The sequence below is a fragment of the Pipra filicauda genome, unplaced genomic scaffold (genome assembly GCF_003945595.2).
Source record: "Pipra filicauda isolate LSUMZ 115617 unplaced genomic scaffold, ASM394559v2 scaffold148_size1903560_pilon, whole genome shotgun sequence".
Classification (NCBI taxonomy): Eukaryota; Metazoa; Chordata; class Aves; order Passeriformes; family Pipridae; genus Pipra; species Pipra filicauda.
Window position 1 is genome coordinate 1,737,896 of NW_024103973.1, and position 18,484 is coordinate 1,756,379.

Consider the following 18,484-nt stretch of genomic DNA (forward strand, 5'->3'; position numbering starts at 1 on the left):
TTCCTGAGCTAATGAACATAATTTCAAATGCTACTTCCCCACTTCTGTAAAAAAATGGCTTGCCAGGTGTCAGACTCCTGTGTCTTCCTCTTGCACTGCTGGAGTGGCTTGACTTTTCCCCTCTGGCTCTTGCTTGCCCGATGACATTGGTGCAGAGTTGGTGCTGTCTTGTTTGGTGGCTTCCAGCTACCTGTGGAGTCCTGGTTGGTCGTCATCAGAGTGACATGTCAGTGCTGTATATAAGACTGGGGGGAAATGGGTCATATAAGCAGAACACAGATATACTAATTTACCTTGCCCAGAGCGTTACAGACTTCTGCACAGGTCGCGCTGGAGTTGGGTTTCACTCTTGGCTGTAGTTGTAAGTTCATGAGTAGCCTGCTGCTTTCACAGTTCACTCAAGTCAAAATCTGTAAGCTGATCCTGGGATTGATCGGTGGTGGATTTGGGCACCTATAGCAGTACTTGGCTGAGAAAGAGGTGTTACTGCTGCCTTTCCACTCCTCTGATAGACCTCTTTCTCATTTCTCTTAGATCTGTGGTTTGCATATACTTGATTGCCAGAGGAGTCTCTTAAGCAGGTGTTGATTACAGAGATCATTGAGGAATCACAGGTGTCCAAGTATCAACCGAGCAAACAGTCAATTAGCATGTCTGTGTGTAGGCAGAGCTGGGTGCTCCCTGAAGCTACCAGGTGTTTTGAGAATTCCTTGTTCTAAAGAACTACCTTTACAATATACACTATTTTAGCTGAAATGGTGCTAATAATGTAGAAATGTTCATGGTTTGCTGTTAATTAAATAACACATTCAATGATGGAATATGACCACTCAATTCAAATGCTTAGATTTTTGGTTTTGTAGAAACCAAACTGTTGCTGCTTTAAATGTTGTTGCTAAATAGAAACAACAAGCGGGGGAAAAAAACCAACCAAACAAAAAACCACAATACCCCAGAAAACAATGGTTGACTTGCTATTCTCAGGAGTGTTCCATGCTGAAGGTCTAGTAGACCATGCCAAAGGGTTATCATGAAGTAAAAGTGAAAATGTTGGATCTAAGATAATTTTGACCATTAGTAAACATACTGACAAATTATTCCTAACCTTTGAGGAAATACCGTATGTAAGCTTGCTGGACCTGAGTATAGGGGTCTCTTGGCTTTGTGTGTCTGAGGTCCAGGGCTAATTCTCACTTGCTTTTTCTTTAAGATTGAGAGAGAGCTAAGCTTTAGTGCCTGAGGAATGTAGCTCCTAAAGTTTGAGGAGACTCCCATAACCCGCTGGAGACCAGCATTGAGTGGAACCTCATGGATTACAGTGAGGGCTTGAATCCTCTGTGCTCTGTGTGTGGCAGGGGACCTCCCAAGCCAATAAAGCAAAAATGTTAATGTAGCAAATGACAACATGAAGTATTTAAGAATTGTCTCTGTATGGGAGCTTAAAACCCCCTTTTTTTCACTCCTTTTCAGAAAGAAGACACAGCTCCTCCAGCAAGCCGCCTTTGACTCCTCCCTCCTCTTCAGTATTTTCCCTCATTTCATCTTTCCCTTCAAAAAACAAAGGTAGCAGTGGAAGTGGGAGCAATCGTTCATCCAGTGGAGGTACTAGTGCACCATCATCAAATTCCAAGTTGTTGAAATCACCCAAAGACAAGCTGCAGATCAGTGGAAACAACAGGTTAATGCATTCGGTACAGCACAGCAAAGTCCCCCATGATAAAATGTGAGTATGCATTTTGACAAAGAATTAAATATTACTACTTGCATAAGCACTGCTCTATCAGTAGAGTTTCCTTTTGTTTCAGATGGGTTTTGGTTTAAGAGATAATCACTTCAAACTCCTCCAGATCTTTTCCAGCAGCCTAGTCAAAGATTATAGATAATGCTCATGACTGTGTTGAACAAGATCTCTTGCAAAGGTGCATCTTAAATCACCATGAATGAAGGTCATTTCACTAGGGGCTCTTAATTCTTTGATTCAGTCTGCATACTTTGATCATAAGGGAGTTTTAGCTCTGATTCAGGTGATTTTTGACCTGCACATGTGAGATCACAGCACTGCTGATATAATTTAATGTCACAGAACAGGGCTTTTCTCACTGGACATAACAGTCCATTCCAGTTGCTTTGGTGATACTCTGTCTTTTGAATCCAAATAATGGTTTCTGAAGTCCCTGAGGACACTCTGAAATACTTACAGGGAAATGAGGGAAAAGAGGACAGAAAACATTATGGATATCGTAAAAAATATGAAAATAAAAAAGATAATAAGAAAATGACGAGTAAAGGAGGAAGGTCTACATTTGCATTGGGAATAGATCAGAGTATTATTGAGCAATAACATATTTTAACTACTTTTTTCAATTTTCTTCCCTTTGTTTTTCATAAATAGTATGACTCCATCTGTCAAAGTGGAAAAGATTCATCCAAAGATAGATGGTGCCCAACTGAAAGCTGCTGTTGGTCCAACTTGTTCTACTACTGTGAGTTCCTCAATAAAGACTGGCCTTAATTGTCCCTCAATACCAAAGCCACCCTTGCCTTCCCCTGGACAGATACTGAATGGTAAAGGTCTTCTCTCTGTGCCTCCATTTTTGGAAAAGAAACCTGAAGAAAATACAAATAATAGGAAATTTTTACATAAAAGATTGTCAGGTAATTGTTTTTAATTATTATTTGCTATATTCCTCTTAGTAATGCATCTATAGAAATACATATAGAAATAAGTTTCAGGAGCAAATTAAACACTTTTGTGATACTTTAACTTGTAATAAGTTTTTTTTATGTTACAATTTAAATGTATAATTTGACATACACTTAAATGATGCAAACACCTTGAAATGTGGCTTTTGCTTTCGGAAACTGTACAGATCTTAAAGGCCTGTCAGTCCCAACAGTTTTAAAATTTTGCTCTTCTACTGTCTTTAAAGATTTTAGTTTCCTTCTTTCTATATGGAAGATTCAAATGTACATGGAAAATAGAAAAACTAGCACCTTTTAAACTCAAAAATGGAAACCCGTCTGCTCTTTACAATTTTTAAACACAATTATTTTGAGTGTTAGTAGAATGACAGAAAAGTTGTTGACACCAAAACCAACAACCAAAAAACTTTTTTTTTTTTTTTTTTGGTCACAATCCATAATGATGGTGACCTCTTCTCCTAACAGGCAGAATCAGCTCCTCCTTTGGGGTCACTTACAGGTGTAAATGTCTCCATTCTCTTTGTAGCCCAGAGATCTGTATTTCAGCACACCATAAATTTGCTGAGAGTGTAGAAAATTTCATTTGTACAGTTTTATTGTGCATTTTTATTTGTACATTTGCCTATGTTTTATTTGAGAGTTTCCAATATGGTTAATTTTTATAATGTAGCTAAATGTTGTTAGTATTTCTAAATGTCTTTTGATAACTTTTCACTTTTGTGTATCTCTGACAGAGAGAGAATTTGATCCTGATATATACTGTGGTGTCATTGATGTGGAAACCAGGAAACCTTGTACTAGGTCTTTAACATGCAAGGTAGGATATCAGAATCAGAATAAGATTATCTGGAGTTTTAATTCAAATTCCTGAGGAATATGATAGAAAATGGAAAACTACAAATTTCTGCTGTCAGTAATTACCACTTTAAATGGTACCTCTCAAAACATGTTGTCCAGAAAAAGAAGGAATTGTTTTTGAAGTTCAGTTAATTATTTATTCAAAAACATGTTTCTTAGAGTAACCTGGGGAATTGTATTTTTGTATAAACCCTTTAAATGTGGATGCTGACATGGGACAGTCTATGCTACTCCACATGTGGGTAGCAGGGGACCAACACATTCCTCTGTTTGGGGGTAACCTTTGGGTTGTAGATCATGAATTTTAAAATTCCTCATAAGCATTAAAAATATTATTCGTTTATGCAGGATTTAAATAATTCAAGCTCTCCCACTCTCACACCCCCTTCCCTCCCCCCAGCAGAGTCTGCAGCAGGTACTTGGGAGGTATTTGTGTAAATGTTAATGCTGCTGGATGTACAGCCACAGCCAGCTCGGAAATGAGGCTCCTACAAAAAGCCATGGAGCATGCCTAGAGGTCAAACTCTAAATTAAACAATCCATAAAAACTTTCAGTCAGACAAAATGTCTCCTCTGGCTCCAAAATCTTGTGGGACAGAGGGGTATCACTTGGTCCCTAGGAAGCAAAAATCCAGATTCCCTGGAACTGTGCAATATTTTGCTGCTTTCCTGCAAAGCAGCTTAACCTGTCAGTTTGGGAAGCATCTGGTAAATAAACCACCTACAGAACAAAGGTAAATGAAGCTGGCACTAATGACCCAGAGGAACTGAACTTGAACACATTGCCCTTTTGGAATTACAGAGGGGAGGAAATTGTTTTGCTAAGAGGGGAAAAGCTGAAAGATTTTACAAGAGAAAAATGCAAATAAAAAGTGAAAAAGAGAAAGAAAGAAAAAACATTTCTTAGAAATTACTTATATCTACTGATAAAATATTTTTGGAATTGCTATTTGTGTCTGAATTATGTGATAACTTTTGCCTACTAAAATGAACCAAATCAAAGCCTTGGTGCCATATTAAAAAAAGTATTCTGTGTGACTTTAACAATTCAGAAAAATAACTTCCATCTATTTCACCTTACTTAGAATTTGTGCCATTTATGCACATACGCATCTTACTGTGTGTAATGTTCAGGACACTCAAAGAACTTTGAGTCCTGTCTGACTCTGGATTCTGCTGGATGTTTTGCATTCCTTAATATCTATTTGATTATGTTAGTTTTCAAGGAATATGTTAGTGTATAGTAGGCAGCAAAGTATTTTTATAAATATTTTTCAAGTTTCCCATTAAGTCTTATTTTAAACGTTGATGTGTTGAATATTTTCATAAGTTAAAGTAAATATTATCTCTTTTTAGTTTTGCAGGAGTTGGCAATTGAGATATCAATGTAAAAAAAGATTTTCAGTTCTAGTGTTAACCTTATAAAAAACTTGGCAGTTCACGTTTCAAAATAAAATTTGAAAGAAGCCTTTTACTGAATTACTGTTTTTGTGACTTTGTATCAGACAGGGATATAATCATCCCCCAAGCCATTTTAAGTTTGTTTTCTAAGCCACATTTACATTTGTTTACTAAACCAGGAGTATGATGATTTTCTCTGTTTTAGAGCTGTAGAGGCGTGTTTTGAGTGTTTGACTTCGACAAATGTAATAGCCTGGGATTAATGATTTATTCATGGTTCTGCAGACACATTCCTTAACCCAGCGGAGGGCTGTACAGGGTCGAAGAAAACGATTTGATGTGTTATTAGCTGAGCACAAAAGCAAAACCAGGGAAAAGGAACTTCTTCGACATTCGGATCATCATCAGCAGATGCCCCCTCTCAGGGAACCACATCCCTCACCTACTAAAACTTCCCAGGAGCTGCACCAAAATTCTCATGGAGTTACTCTTACAGAATCAAAGCCTTTATTACCTAATAAACCCAAACCTCACCCCCCCAGTCTTCCAAGGTAAGGAAAATCTGCGGATCCAGTGGTATGAAATTAATAGTGGGAGCTTTTGAGGGTGCGATAGGGATCTGTTGGACGGGGCAGTGTGTTTGCTCTAGGCCTGAGGACTGTGTGCAATTAGCAATTACTTGCTGAGTGTAACTCCGGGTGAGGAGGGTTTGGTGTTTGAAGCAGTAAAAGCTGACTTGTATCAATAAGAGCAGTTCAGCAACAATTGGGCAATGCTACTTTTCCAGGAGTGCCACCATACCCCATGTCCTTCTGCTCAGTGGGTGTGTTCCGAGACTATGGACAACACCAGGAATCTGTTAGTGTAGATTTCCTTCTGTCACTAATAGTAAGCACTTAAAGGGTGGAATTTTTGACTAGACTTGGTTCAATAACACCTGGTTACTGCTTGCCTTGCCCAGGCCTCCAGGCTGTCCAGCCCAGCACAGTGGAAATGCCCCCAGCGAGTCTCCTTCTGTCCACGAGTCCCCTCACCCTCCCTTGCCTGCAGCTGAGCCAGCATCTCGGTTATCCAGTGATGAGGGAGAATGTGATGAAAAAGAAGAGCCTGTTGAAAAACTGGATTGTCATTATTCAGGTCATCATCCTCAACCAGCCGCTGTACGTTTTAAAAGTTAACCTCAGTCTCTCCCTGGCTCTAAACTTGTAAACAAATTACTTGGGGGTTTTAAGGGTGGTCTTCTGTGGAGTATGTGATTTTATTTTTTCTTTCTATATTTTGAGAAAATTTTGTGGCCTAGTAGGCGGTGAAGGTTTAACTAGTTGCAAAATAAACATACCAAAAAAAATGTGTTCATAGCTCATTTTCCCAATCCAAAAGAAACTAAAATGCCAAAATACTAAAGATGAAATTGGTAACTGCTCTAAAGGACTGTGGGTTTGGAATAAGGACATGTAAACAGTGTCTTTTCGGTGAGATTTTGTTATTGGACTTCCCCTCTACACCCACACACATTTTTTACTCAAGGTATCAACATCACATTAAAGGTGGCAGTAAAGTGTTTCATATTTAAATCTTGACAAAAGCTAGTTAGTCTAACTAAAAGCAAATTTATTGCCTAGACTGTATGTCAAATTATCTCCTTTTTTTTAAAAACAGACTACAAGCAGAAGTAGATGTTACATATATATATATTTATAATTTTTTATACATACACTCAAACACACACTGCTGTATTTCTCTGTTTAGTCAAAGGGATTCAAATTTGACTTTTGCTTTTAGTCATAAGTATGGGAGTATCAGATAGGAAGAGAAAGATACCAATACACCAAGGCCAAAAATGAAAATAGTTGTTATACCATAGAAATAAAAATTCCAATTTACATTTTTTATCCTTTATTTAAACATCAGAAAGCGTATTATTTAGCAATATTTGTTTATAAACCAGTGCTTTGTTATTTAGAGAGTTGTTACTGGAAGTAGAAAACACCAATGAAAATCTGTCTTTTCAGTTTTGCACATTTGGTAGTCAGCAAATTGGAAGAGGTTATTACGTGTTTGACAAGCGGTGGAACCATATTCGATGTGCACTTGACTTCATGTTGGAGAAGCATCTTAATTCACAAATGTGGAAGTGAGTAGAAGTGAAAGAGTTCTTATTCTTGGTATTTGTAAAAGTACATGGAACCTGTGATTCTAGTTAAAGAATAGTAATCTTGTGTTCAGATTAATCAGAACGAAGGTTGATGGCCTGTGCTTTGTTTTTTGCAACAATTAACTCAATTTCATGAAATATTTCAGTGGCATTAATCAACCTCAAGAAACAATCATTTTAATGTAGCATTGTTAGACTGGGTACTAGTCTGAAGAGTGGTGGTTACGTGGGGTTTTATTTGTGTCTTTCTGTTCACCTGCAGGAAAATTCCTCCAGCATCCAGTACCACAGCATCAGTCCGTGCTCCACATCGGACAAACTCGATGCCTGCTTCCCAGCACGGTGTCAATGCAGCAGGTTTCCTCTTACCCACCACGGTTATGTCATCGCCAGCGTTGGTATCTCCTTCCTGTGTGTCTCTGAATAATAAATCGGTACCATCCCACGGAACAACACTAAATGCCAATCCTGCTGCTTTGGGGGCAGTGGATCCTGTCTGCAGTATGCAATCGAGACAAGTGTCTTCATCCCCTTCAACACCTACAGTGCTTTCCTCTGTACCTTCACCTATGCCCAGCAAACCTCAGAAAATGAAATCCAGCAAATCTTTTAAACCTAAGGAATCTTCTGCTGGCAGTGGCACCTGTAACAGCACCGGCAGCGTCAGTAGCAGCGGCGGCTCAGGAAAGAAGCGTAAAAACAGTTCCGCACTGCTCGCACCTTCTCATTCCACAGAGTCCTTCAGAAAAAACTGTGTGGTGAACTCTGGAAACTCTGGGACCTCCTATCATCCGTCGGTGACAGCTTCATCCCACAGTGTTGGCCTCAACTGTATGACTAGCAAAGCTAACTCTGTTAGCCTCAAACATGACCAATCAGGGAGGGGTCCTCCGACCGGGAGCCCTGCAGAATCCATAAAGAGAATGAGTGTGATGATGAACAGCAGCGACTCCACGCTCTCCTTAGGGCCCTTTGTTCATCAGTCCAGTGAGCTGACTGTAAATTCACACAGCAGTTTTTCACATTCACATACTTCCCTTGACAAATTAATAGGAAAGAAAAGAAAGTGCTCACCTGGTTCAAGCAGCATCAACAGCAGCAGCAGCAAATCAAACAAAGTTGCCAAATTGACATCAGTGAACAATGTTCATGCAAAACACACTGGTGCAATCCCAGGGACGCAAGGACTGATGAACAATTCTCTTTTTCATCAGGTAGGAAATTTTGCCTCAAACTAAGCCAGCATGAACAATCATATGATTATTCATGTGCTTATATTACATGTGTTCTCTTAATTATTATGTAGCCAATTCCAGGTCCTGTTCAAGTGAAAGATACTTCTCATATTTGTCCACTACTCATTTTGAGTGTTTTTATAGTACATTCACACAAGTTTTTATTAACACTGTAAAAAAAAAAACAACCTACATTTTATGAAAGTAATCTTAAATGTGGTGTTTCAAGTTCCTTATATGTTGCCTGTGAATTGCTTTCAGATGAAATTCATGTATTTTAAAAATATAATTTTAAAAATCTTTCCAGCCTGCCGTGGAACTGAGCTGTGTGCCTCAGCCTGACTCCTTGTTTCTGTGTCAGGAATAAACATTCTACAAAGTGGAACGTAATGATGCCGATAACAGAACTGTGATACTGTGATAAAATAAGCCTATTATCCCAAGGTGTCATTGACTAACTTCTTAGTAATAACAAGATTAAATGTTATAAATAAGATAGAAACCTTTTTAGTCAGTAAAGTGAACAGATATGCTATAAAGGAAATGGATCTCATGAGTTTTTAAGATCCCATTTTAAAAATTAGTTTGGGATTTTATTGTTTTTTAAACAAATCTCACTGGAAAAGTAGTGTCTTCAGGATTGAAAACCCAAGAAACTTTGTTTCCTCTGCTGCTTAAACCCTGAAGTCTGTGCACCTGGAGGGCCAGGAGGTCAGTAAGAGCTTTTTCAGAGTGGTTTCTTAATTTTCAGTTTCAGCCACAGAGGAAGATTTTCACCGTTGTGTTTACTGTGACAAAAAAAAAATTCAGATGGCTGAATTTATTTTTGTACTTACCTAATCATTACTACCTCAACTATGGAATATAAATTAGAAATATCATTTGAGTGAATTAGGGAAGGAAATTGTGCCTGAAACCGTTGTAACTTCTTAAGAGCTTTAGTTGAGAATTGTCAAGTCTTGGAGAAGCCAACCGCATGTTAGCAGTGTCACATTGTGCCTGAGATTTTCCCCAAAATATACTCTCTTTATCCCAGAAATGTGTTTTCAGAGCTTCTGCTCCAACAGCCCGGCTCACTCATCCTTCTCTCTCTTTTCTTGCTCCCAAGCCAAAGGCCCGTCCCTGATAGCTGAAGGCACCACGGTGAGAAACGAACTGGACAGTTTTCACTACAAGCAAAACCTCCATCTGGATTTCTGGACTCCAAGATGCCTTGAGTTTTCCCAACTTCCCATGGTCCTCAGGTGTGGAAATCTACTGGACTGTCACTTAAACAAGGAATTTCCCTGAAGCCATGTCTGTAGCAACGAATATACTAGAAATGGACACTGGATGAAGTTCAGCCACATAATTGCTCTTATCAGTGTTAACAGTGGTCTGGACTGTTTGCTACAAATCTGTGAGATTTTCCTTACAGGAGTACATCATCTTGCCACTATTTGACATAGTTTGGCTGGGCAAACGAATGTTTTCTGGGGGGAAATAAACGTTACTGTGGACTTATTTTTATACTGATGGTGTCTTTTGTAGGTGATAGCTAACCAGACAGACACCCTCAATGGAGAGGACCCCACGACAAGGGGAGAAATGTGTGAGGCACAATGGAAAGAAGCCCTCAAGAAGGGAATATGGCTTTAGTGTTTTTATAGCAATGTTCCTTTAATGGAATATAAAAAAAAATAGCACAATTCAAAAACTAGTCTGTTTTGCCCAGCCTTTTGCAGGTAATTTGGGATAAGAAGCTATCAGGAGTTTAAAACAAAACAAACCCAACAAAACCAGAAAAAACTTGTTTGAGGCCATTGCTCAGAAAACAAGTATAAAAATATCGTATTTGTGTGATACAAAACCTATTTTATATTCTTTTGAATAAGATTTGATTGTGGAAGAAAAGGTAATTTTGTTCTTTAAAAATTCCAAAAACATCAAACAGACAAAGGCAAATAACCTCTAAAACTCTATGCCCAAAGAACGTATTTATTGACCTATACTGTATACCATAGGCCTTTGTTATTTTAAAGAAGATAACTTATTGGTGAAATTAGGCTGGATTTGTCTTTCAGCTGATGAAATTAGCCCTTTTAAAACTAAGTTTTTAAAGTATTTAAATATTTTCTAAAAACCATAAAATTCAGTTTCTTTCTGCCTTGTTTGTGTAACTAAATTGTTGATATGAGATACCTTCCACCACTCAGTGAGATTTTTTTGGTCAAAATTCTGGAATAAACACCAATTTGACAGGAGAGTTCCCTATGAAGCACAGGTTTGTGCATCACAGTCATCCCACGCCCACCCAGGCTTTACGAGCACGGGGGGCTTTACACAGTTTTATATAGTCCAGCCAATTTTTATGAAATATTTTGTCTTGCATCAGAACACCTCAAAAGTGAATTCCGCTAAAGGGCTCATTGTATTATGGTTTGACCCCTCTGGATGTTTTTGTTAAGTTTTTAAACATCAGGTAAAGGCTCAAAACTAACTGAAGTTTCATTAAGGGGGCAAAGCAAAGGAAAACGAATTCCTAACCAAGGAGAATTTTTTTTTCTGCCTTAAAGGGGCACCAGCTATTGCTGAGAAGAGACAATCTGAGCCTGTCCAATTGTTCAAGTAGCCCAGCCTTCTCCCCATTCTGGTGGCAAGTAGTAAGTACATCAGGGAATCCAAAGCCACTCTTGAGTAGCAGTTGCTTAGTTGTTTACCTAACAATGCTTTCAGTTTCACCTGAACTTCCTACAAAATCATTGTTATACAGCAAAACAACAAGAAGCCTCTATGCAGACACTTTAGCTTTGAATTGATACAAAAGATCACACTGAGAAAGCAATGTACTAGAGACTCTTATTATGCAAACTTTTAAAAAAAATAGTAGACAACTTTTCAGGAACAAAAGGATTTGTATTTAATAGGATGCCCTGTTGAAAGGATTGTTAGAACTGCAATTGGTTTAATGTAAAAGGAACCAAAGTAACGTGCCACAAAGAGAAATCAAAGCGTATTAAATCCTGCACATTTGGAGTGAAATCCACGCTCCGATGAAGTCCCTGGGGCAGAGCTTCCACTTCAGGACGGCGCCAGTCACAAGTGCAATTTGACTCTTGGTAGACACAAAGGTAAAGGAAACAAAAATTTGGCAAGATTGGACAGTAGCGAGTTTGTGATCGAACTCTCCTGGTTTTTTAAGGTTCTGTTGATCTGAAAGCAAAATGGCAAATCCGTGCTCCTTCGGTAGCGGGCAGACGTGTCAAAAGTGAATTCCTGTACAGAGCCAGTGTCTGCAGCCACCTGTGTCATGTGGGTTTGAGCCATTGGGAGCAAAGAGTTAGAACATAAATTCTGTCTGCCCTTACAGACCTGCTTAAATATTATGTTTTAGATCTTGGTTATAAGCAGAACATTGTTCCTGAAGCTTTTATTGTCACATAGTTCTTACTGTAAATAATTAAGGAAGCTTAAAATTAATTTTCCTTGCAAAAATTGAATTTGCAGTGGCTGGGTTGTTTCTAGACAGATTTTGGTATTAATTTAAGAGATACAGTTTTTATAGTCTTTCCAACTTCTCGTTATGACTCCTGCAGTTTTCTTAACCTAAAAAATTGCTGCAATGATGAACAAAGAATTATACAAGAAAAAAAACATACTTTTGTATCTTTATTTTGGAATTTCTTGTTCTATTATAAATATTGAAGTATCCCTATTTCAGAAGACATATTTTGTTAATTGATTGTACATATTTAAATATGTATTTTTGCACAGGTCTTTTTTTCTTATATCCAGTTTTGGTACAATTGAGATCATCTAGTATTTATTTATTAATTAATTAAAAAAAAAGAAAAAGCAAATACCTTTTTATAATTTGAAGTGGTTCACTGCCAAGCCAATAGTTAACATGCCTACTTTGCAACGTTAAGGGATGCCTCCGTTTTGTGAAAGCCGCGTCCCTTTTCCTGTCTTGGGAGTGGATCCACGCAAAGGATCTCCCGGGTCCTGCGGTCGGGTCCTGCCCCGGGAGCCCCGAGCGCAGGATCGGAGCTGGAATGGTCGATGTGGCATTGCTTATCAGTTGCCTGATTCCCAGAAGATCCATTTAGTTAAGTGACACACTGCTTCTCTTTTTTTTTTTTTTTTTTTTTTAGTGTTCGTGTGCGTGTGTGTGCGTGCGCATCCGTGTGGGTCTCATGTGGTTTAAAACTAACGGAAAAAACTGAAAGTGCCTGATATAACTAGTTTTAAGCTTGGACTGTTTAGACAGCTTCTCCTTAAAAGACTTGAATGTTCAGTTGAAATTTTGGAGCTTGCTTTTTCCACCTATATATATATGTGTGTGTATATGTATGTATGTGTGCATGTATATATATATATACACATACATATATATATATTTCTGAAATTAATGAGATGGGTTGACAAAAGAAAACAAATGATGCTGGTAACTTTTGTAAAATCTTTTAATTCGAATACCTTGTGTTGGAACAATCCCATTGGTAACTGATATTTGGAATATTGCCAAGGGTATGAAATATGGTTTTAACCTGCAGTTTATTTAACTGTCTCATTTTGGGAAGGGGGAGAGTGGTATTCATTAATTAAATAATTTAGAAAATGTCCAAAACTATTGTTATTCCAAAACAAACAAAAAACCCCAAGTAAGTACCTCTTAAAACCATGAAAAAAATAAAGATGTGATTTCCAAATGGCATTTCTAAGGCAGTTGTCTTCCTGTAAGAGTTCTCTTGCCAAGGAATCTCTCTCTTGTCTTTTACTCATTCTGTCCTGGAGGAGGGAATTGGGCTTAGAAAGATTCTTAAATGTTTCACTGTTCAGCAGAAAATAATCATTTTTACCTTTTGTGCGAGATATTTTACGTTTTAAAGATAATTTTGAAATGAGCACTACATAATGTCAATGTGAATGTAGGCCTTGGAAGCATCTTGCTCGGTGTTGAGCCTGGTTCTAAAAGCAATCTCCTGTGTAAAATGTGTGAATAGTTTGATAATTTGTATACATAATCAAGAGCATCTGATCAGCTGAACTCTGTGTTGGCTGCTGTATAGTACATGAACAAATGTCATGGGATAGAAAAATTACTTTGGATATTTAAAAGAAAAATAAATATATAGTCTATTTGTTTTGTAACAAGTTTCTGTAAATAAAATAATTTATACTATTTATAAGAAAAAGTTGTGCTTTGCTTCATGAAAAAGATTAGTTTGTTGAACAAACATGTTACTAAACAAGGCAATAAAATTAGGACTTTTCAATAAATGAGGTTGGTTGCATGGAATACATTATATGTTTCTGCTTCATTATAAAATCCTTCACTATTAAAGGAAAACATTATCTGTATTGGTGCCTATGTGAACTAATTTCAGAGAATTGGACGTGGTCAAATTCTGTCACTGTACCTCAGCATCGCGGGTCAGCCCAGTGGGATTGGAGCTTTCCATCCTACGAGGCTTTGGTACCTGGTTTTGAGCGGTGCCTGGATCACCTCTGCAGCATTCTCCTGTGCAAGGGACCTTTTGTTACTTAAGACTTACACTTTATATTATTTTCTAATCGGAGTCATGAGAAGCAGCTTTCACAGCCCCAGATGCAATATGTTGAATCATCATGTTTCCTGAATTTTTTTTCATTCCAAAAAAGTATCTTCCATGTTTTTCACAGTTTGAAGATCAAATGTGTGAACTCAGCAGGTTAAATACTCTTACAAAGCTTTTCTCTGCATGTGACTCAGGACTCGGTGTCGTGGACAACTTCTGAGGAGCAGTTGGTAAAACTCCTGTTAGTAGGACAGGACTTTAGAGTAACATCCGTGGCAATGGTTCCTTTATTCTGTCTCTCTCTTTTTTTTTTTTTTTTCCTCTTATAACAAGTTTTCCTTAATATTTGGAATAAATGCTACAAGATGCAAAAGGGGTGCAGACAACAAGCAAGTTGTGCTTTGTCTTTTTATAATTAAGTACTCCTAATAGTTCTACATTTACCTTTTGTGTTGACTGAAGATTTTTCTTGCTTTTTTTTTGTCTTGCCTTCCTGCAAATATTTTTACCTTCCTAGCAGCAGTTTCTGCCATCTGTGCCATCCCATGTAAGCTGTTGGCACTGAAGCTGGTTGTGCTGAGCTGTACAAGTGACCACAGCACGGAGCGCACGGGAGGCGGGTGTTTGTGCAGCAGAACAACTCTGAGCTCTCTGCTTGGCATTCAGGCAAGTTCGTGACTGAGTCTGCTTGAAACTGAAGGAATAACTCTGCATTTAACTGCATTTAATACAGGGTTCAATATCCTCTAAAACTGGCAAGGTGAAGAAAGAGGAAAAAAGGTGCATTTATCCTGTGTAACCCCGAGCTCTCGAAGGTAACTCAGCTCTGTGGATTTGGAGCATCCTCCCTCTCCCCTTCCTTTGCTGTGTTTGGTGCAGTGCAGTGCCAGGGAGCCCTGACCCCTGAGCAGAGCAGAGCTGCTCTGTGAGTTACTGCTTCTCCTGCAGGCTCAGTAGAGGGGTTTGTGATGGAAAATGCTTTCTGACCAGGTGCTGGCCTGGAACCCAGTAAGCACAGACATCCCTGGCCTGGGCAGAAAGCAGTTTCTTCCCATCAGTGATTGTCTTACAGGAAAATACTTGAGTTTATATTTGGGAAGAGTTATTTGCTGATTTAGGAGACTGACAGTGCATGCAATGAAATCCCAGTGTCAGAGGTTCCCTTTGGGGGGGGGTGGGTTGTGCATCTTGTTGATGCCCTTTACATTTAACATTCAAAGCTGGTGATATGTCCTGGGAAGCTGAAGGTGTCTGTTGGGCTTAAAGGCTACAACCTGCCTCTGGCAGAAACTCTCCTGAGCCCTGCTCCTGCCCCAGCAGCTCTGGATGCAGGGTGGGTGTGAAGTTGGCCTGGTGCCCTCCCTGCACACAGCAAACGGCCCCGGCACCCGCTGCCTTTGGAGGCTGGAGCGCTCTGTGGGCACCACTGTTTGTGCCATTACCAAAACAACCAGCACAAGGCCTTGCCATTGGCTTTATTTAAATGCAAATTCCTGTTGGTTCATTATTATCACGTTCTGCTGCAACACATAATCAAACACACGTGGCTTGTAGGATCCAGCATGGGACTTTTTAATTTGACTGGATGTTTCTCAGTGCTTTGGCTCAGAGCTGTGTTAGCTGCTGGATTTGTTCCTAACAAGCAGCATGGGAGCTTTGTCATGGAAAAGTGGCATACGCTTGGGTCTTTTTCTGACCCAGCAAACTTCAGGGGAATCTCGAAAACCTTTAGAGAAGTTGTTCAAACTAACCTGGATTCAAACTTTATTGAAAAGGAGGAAAACTGGCCTGCAAAGTGCAGTCAGAAAGCTTTGTCCAAGCCCAGGAGAAAAGGCTGGTATCTGTGGCCAAACTGGTACAGAAGTACCATCAGTAGAGACAGTGTGTTGCTGCTTGGGTTCAGTGCTCTCTGACAGTGCTCAAGTTTTTTGTCCTCCATTTTGCTGTTGAGCTCCCTTTACCAGAGTCCCTTCCCGTCCATAAGAGGTGACTTTTTGCTAAAGCAAGTGCCTTGTCTCTTGTCTGCAAGGTTGGACCCTGAGCTCTGGAGCCCAGTGTTCAGTGAGAGAAGCAACGGAGCTGTTGGCAGGTCAGCAGAGACAGGTGAGCCAGAGAACATTTGCACAGAAACTCGATTTCAACAACTTCGTAGCAGAGCTTTGCTAACAAACCCTACAACACCCCATGTCCTGCCCTTCCCGCCTGCATTCCCACCCATTAACGGCAGGGAATGCACTGCAGAGTGGGTGGAAGTGTCTCAGTGTTGTGGCTGTGGCTTGAAATCCGTGTCTGGTTCTGGCTACTTTGTTGTGAGGGTGAAGTCAGCCTTGCAAAGCGAAATTGGAGAATGGCATTAGCTCAAGAAACTGCACAAGCTTAAATTACGAGAGAGAATGTACAACTTTGGTATGCGGACTATAAATCCACGGAAAGGTGTCAAGAGCGAGGCACAAACGGCTGTGTCTGGAGTGCTGCTCACAATCAGAGTTAAATAAAGGGAAATCATGAGATCAGATTAACCAAAGGTAAAACTAACATGACCATGGGACAGTAAAAAGTAACTTGAAATTACTTCAGGGCTTAAAGGAAGCAGAAGTTCTAATGCTTCTGATTTGACAGGGAAATGGAAGTAGGCAGTTAAAAACAACAGAATAGACATAATTATGTCCTTGATAAGCTCAAAGCCTGACCACCCTGGACCCCTCAGCATTCCTACTCTTTGGACAAACTGTGTATCAGATGCTTTTTCTTTTTTTCAGGAGAACAAACAGCTGCTCTGGCTAAGCTTTGTGCCTCCAGCTGTGAGCTTTAGGTGTTGCCTTCCCTGCAACTGTCCAGAATTTTATTCCACCACTATTTGGAATGGCTGAGAGGCTGAACTGCTGCACAAAGCCTTCACATTGCTCAGGTAAAATTGCTATGACTCTCTGCTGCCAGGCTTTGGCCCAAAAAGGTTTGGCAAGAAGTTCTGTGGGCTCTCCTTGGATCCTCCTTCGCAGGATGTAGGCTGAGATCAGGAAATGAGCAAGGCAAGTCGGGATCTTTAAATGGGGTCTTTGCTCTGGTAGGATTGTGCACTTCTGTTTGGAATACTGAGCAGAGAAACCAGATTCTGAAATGCTTGGCTCCAACATGATGATAATGATGGTTAGGATAAAATGGTTGATAGCTCTCCAAAGACTCTTTAGTAATACTTTTATTTTCCTCACAGAGTAGGCATTTCTGTTTTCTATTGCTCTTACCCACACTAAGAGAACAGCAAGATTTCTCTGGAATGCATGAAGCCTGTTAGCTTAGTTTTCTTGAGTGGGTTTCTATTCTCTTCAACTTACAGTTAAAAAAATACATAATAGTACATAAACTTAATGGAAGCTTTGATCTAGTTAGTTAAGGCCAGTTCAAGTAGAAGCATGCTGGAAAGGAAAATTTATCTGTGCACCAGAAATTAAATCCCTCAATTCAATGAAGACGTTCAGACAGTATGGTCTTCTAATAGGCTTCACATCTGCACATATGGAAGGTGGAAAAGATGTTCCCAAAAGTCAGCCTGATTAAAGGCTCCCTAGCTGGCTCTACTTATCTGGTATGGAACAGATCCACAAAAACAAGAGACATTACTGCAGCTTTGAAAAGTCTGAATACTGGGTTATATCAATTAAAACTTTACAGGAAGTGGTATGTGTGGGAACACACAAAACAGAGACTCATTAGCTGACCACCTGGTGAATTCTAGAGTTCTCATTTATTACTCTCACTATTCTGAAGAAAGATCAGAATTTTCTTCTATGTAGTACTGTTTGAAACTTAAACCTTTAAGTATCTGCTTCTTGGATGGGGAACAACCAAAACAGCTTCCAGTAAGTAGTAAAAGAAACCCAAAAATCATGAGGTCATATTTTGGTTTTCAGAACAGTTCATCAGAGAACAGTAACAGCCCCTCAGCACTGAGGGGTCCAACCTCGAGCAGGCAGCAGCAATTCAAAGACAGGAGACAAGTGGGCAGGGGAAATTTCACTGTCCTGTCTGTGGCACAGCAGCTTCCAAATGTTGGAACTCTTCTTTGTGTACATCTACCTGTTGGGGTTACTTCAAGCACTGGAGCTGCAGTGAGTACCATCAGTAAATGGGTTCTGTTGCCAAGTGCAGCCGCATCAAACAGCTCACAGAGCTCAGTCACAGACTGTCTTTGGGAGGAGGGGAAAAAACCCTCCAGGCAGGCCAGCAGGGTAAATAGCTGCTGCCTACGGCCAGAAACCATGTGTCATCAGCCTGGCAGCAGCCTATGTGAGACATTCATTCCTCAGCAGCTGTGAAGGAAGAAATCGTAACCCCTGCAGTACTTGATCAGTTGTGTCACACTGCAGTGGTCACTTCCACAGCTCCTGCCATCACTCTGACCTCTGCAAATCTAACCCAGGCAGGAATTACAAATGTAATGCTTTGCTCATGTGTTGACTTCCTGTAGTTTTAAGGGAGAGGCTACTTCAGTTAAAGATGTTCCCAAAACTTTAGTCCATATAGTTTCTGTGGTTATATTATTTCTTCACCCCAACCACTTGTATCCTTATTCCTTCTCCCTTAAAGTGTAACCC

The 18,484-nt window shown here is 39.6% G+C and overlaps 1 protein-coding gene across 4 annotated transcripts in view; it reads left to right on the plus strand.

Moving 5' to 3' along the window:
• The window catches only part of ATXN7 (ataxin 7), an 83,533-nt gene extending 73,677 nt beyond the window's left edge, over positions 1-9,856 (plus strand). For 3 of the 4 annotated variants that reach the window (XM_039378815.1, XM_027723018.2, XM_027723021.2), the window contains 8 exons: positions 1,471-1,723; positions 2,393-2,655; positions 3,438-3,520; positions 5,248-5,513; positions 5,924-6,122; positions 6,975-7,096; positions 7,380-8,331; positions 9,461-9,856. In XM_039378815.1, coding sequence (XP_039234749.1) covers positions 1,471-1,723; positions 2,393-2,655; positions 3,438-3,520; positions 5,248-5,513; positions 5,924-6,122; positions 6,975-7,096; positions 7,380-8,331; positions 9,461-9,478 — 2,156 coding nt within the window. In that variant the 3' untranslated portion in view covers positions 9,479-9,856. The remainder of the gene's footprint in view (positions 1-1,470; positions 1,724-2,392; positions 2,656-3,437; positions 3,521-5,247; positions 5,514-5,923; positions 6,123-6,974; positions 7,097-7,379; positions 8,332-9,460) is intronic. The other variant, XM_027723022.2, reaches the window with a different exon arrangement.
• The last annotated feature ends 8,628 nt before the right edge of the window (positions 9,857-18,484 follow it).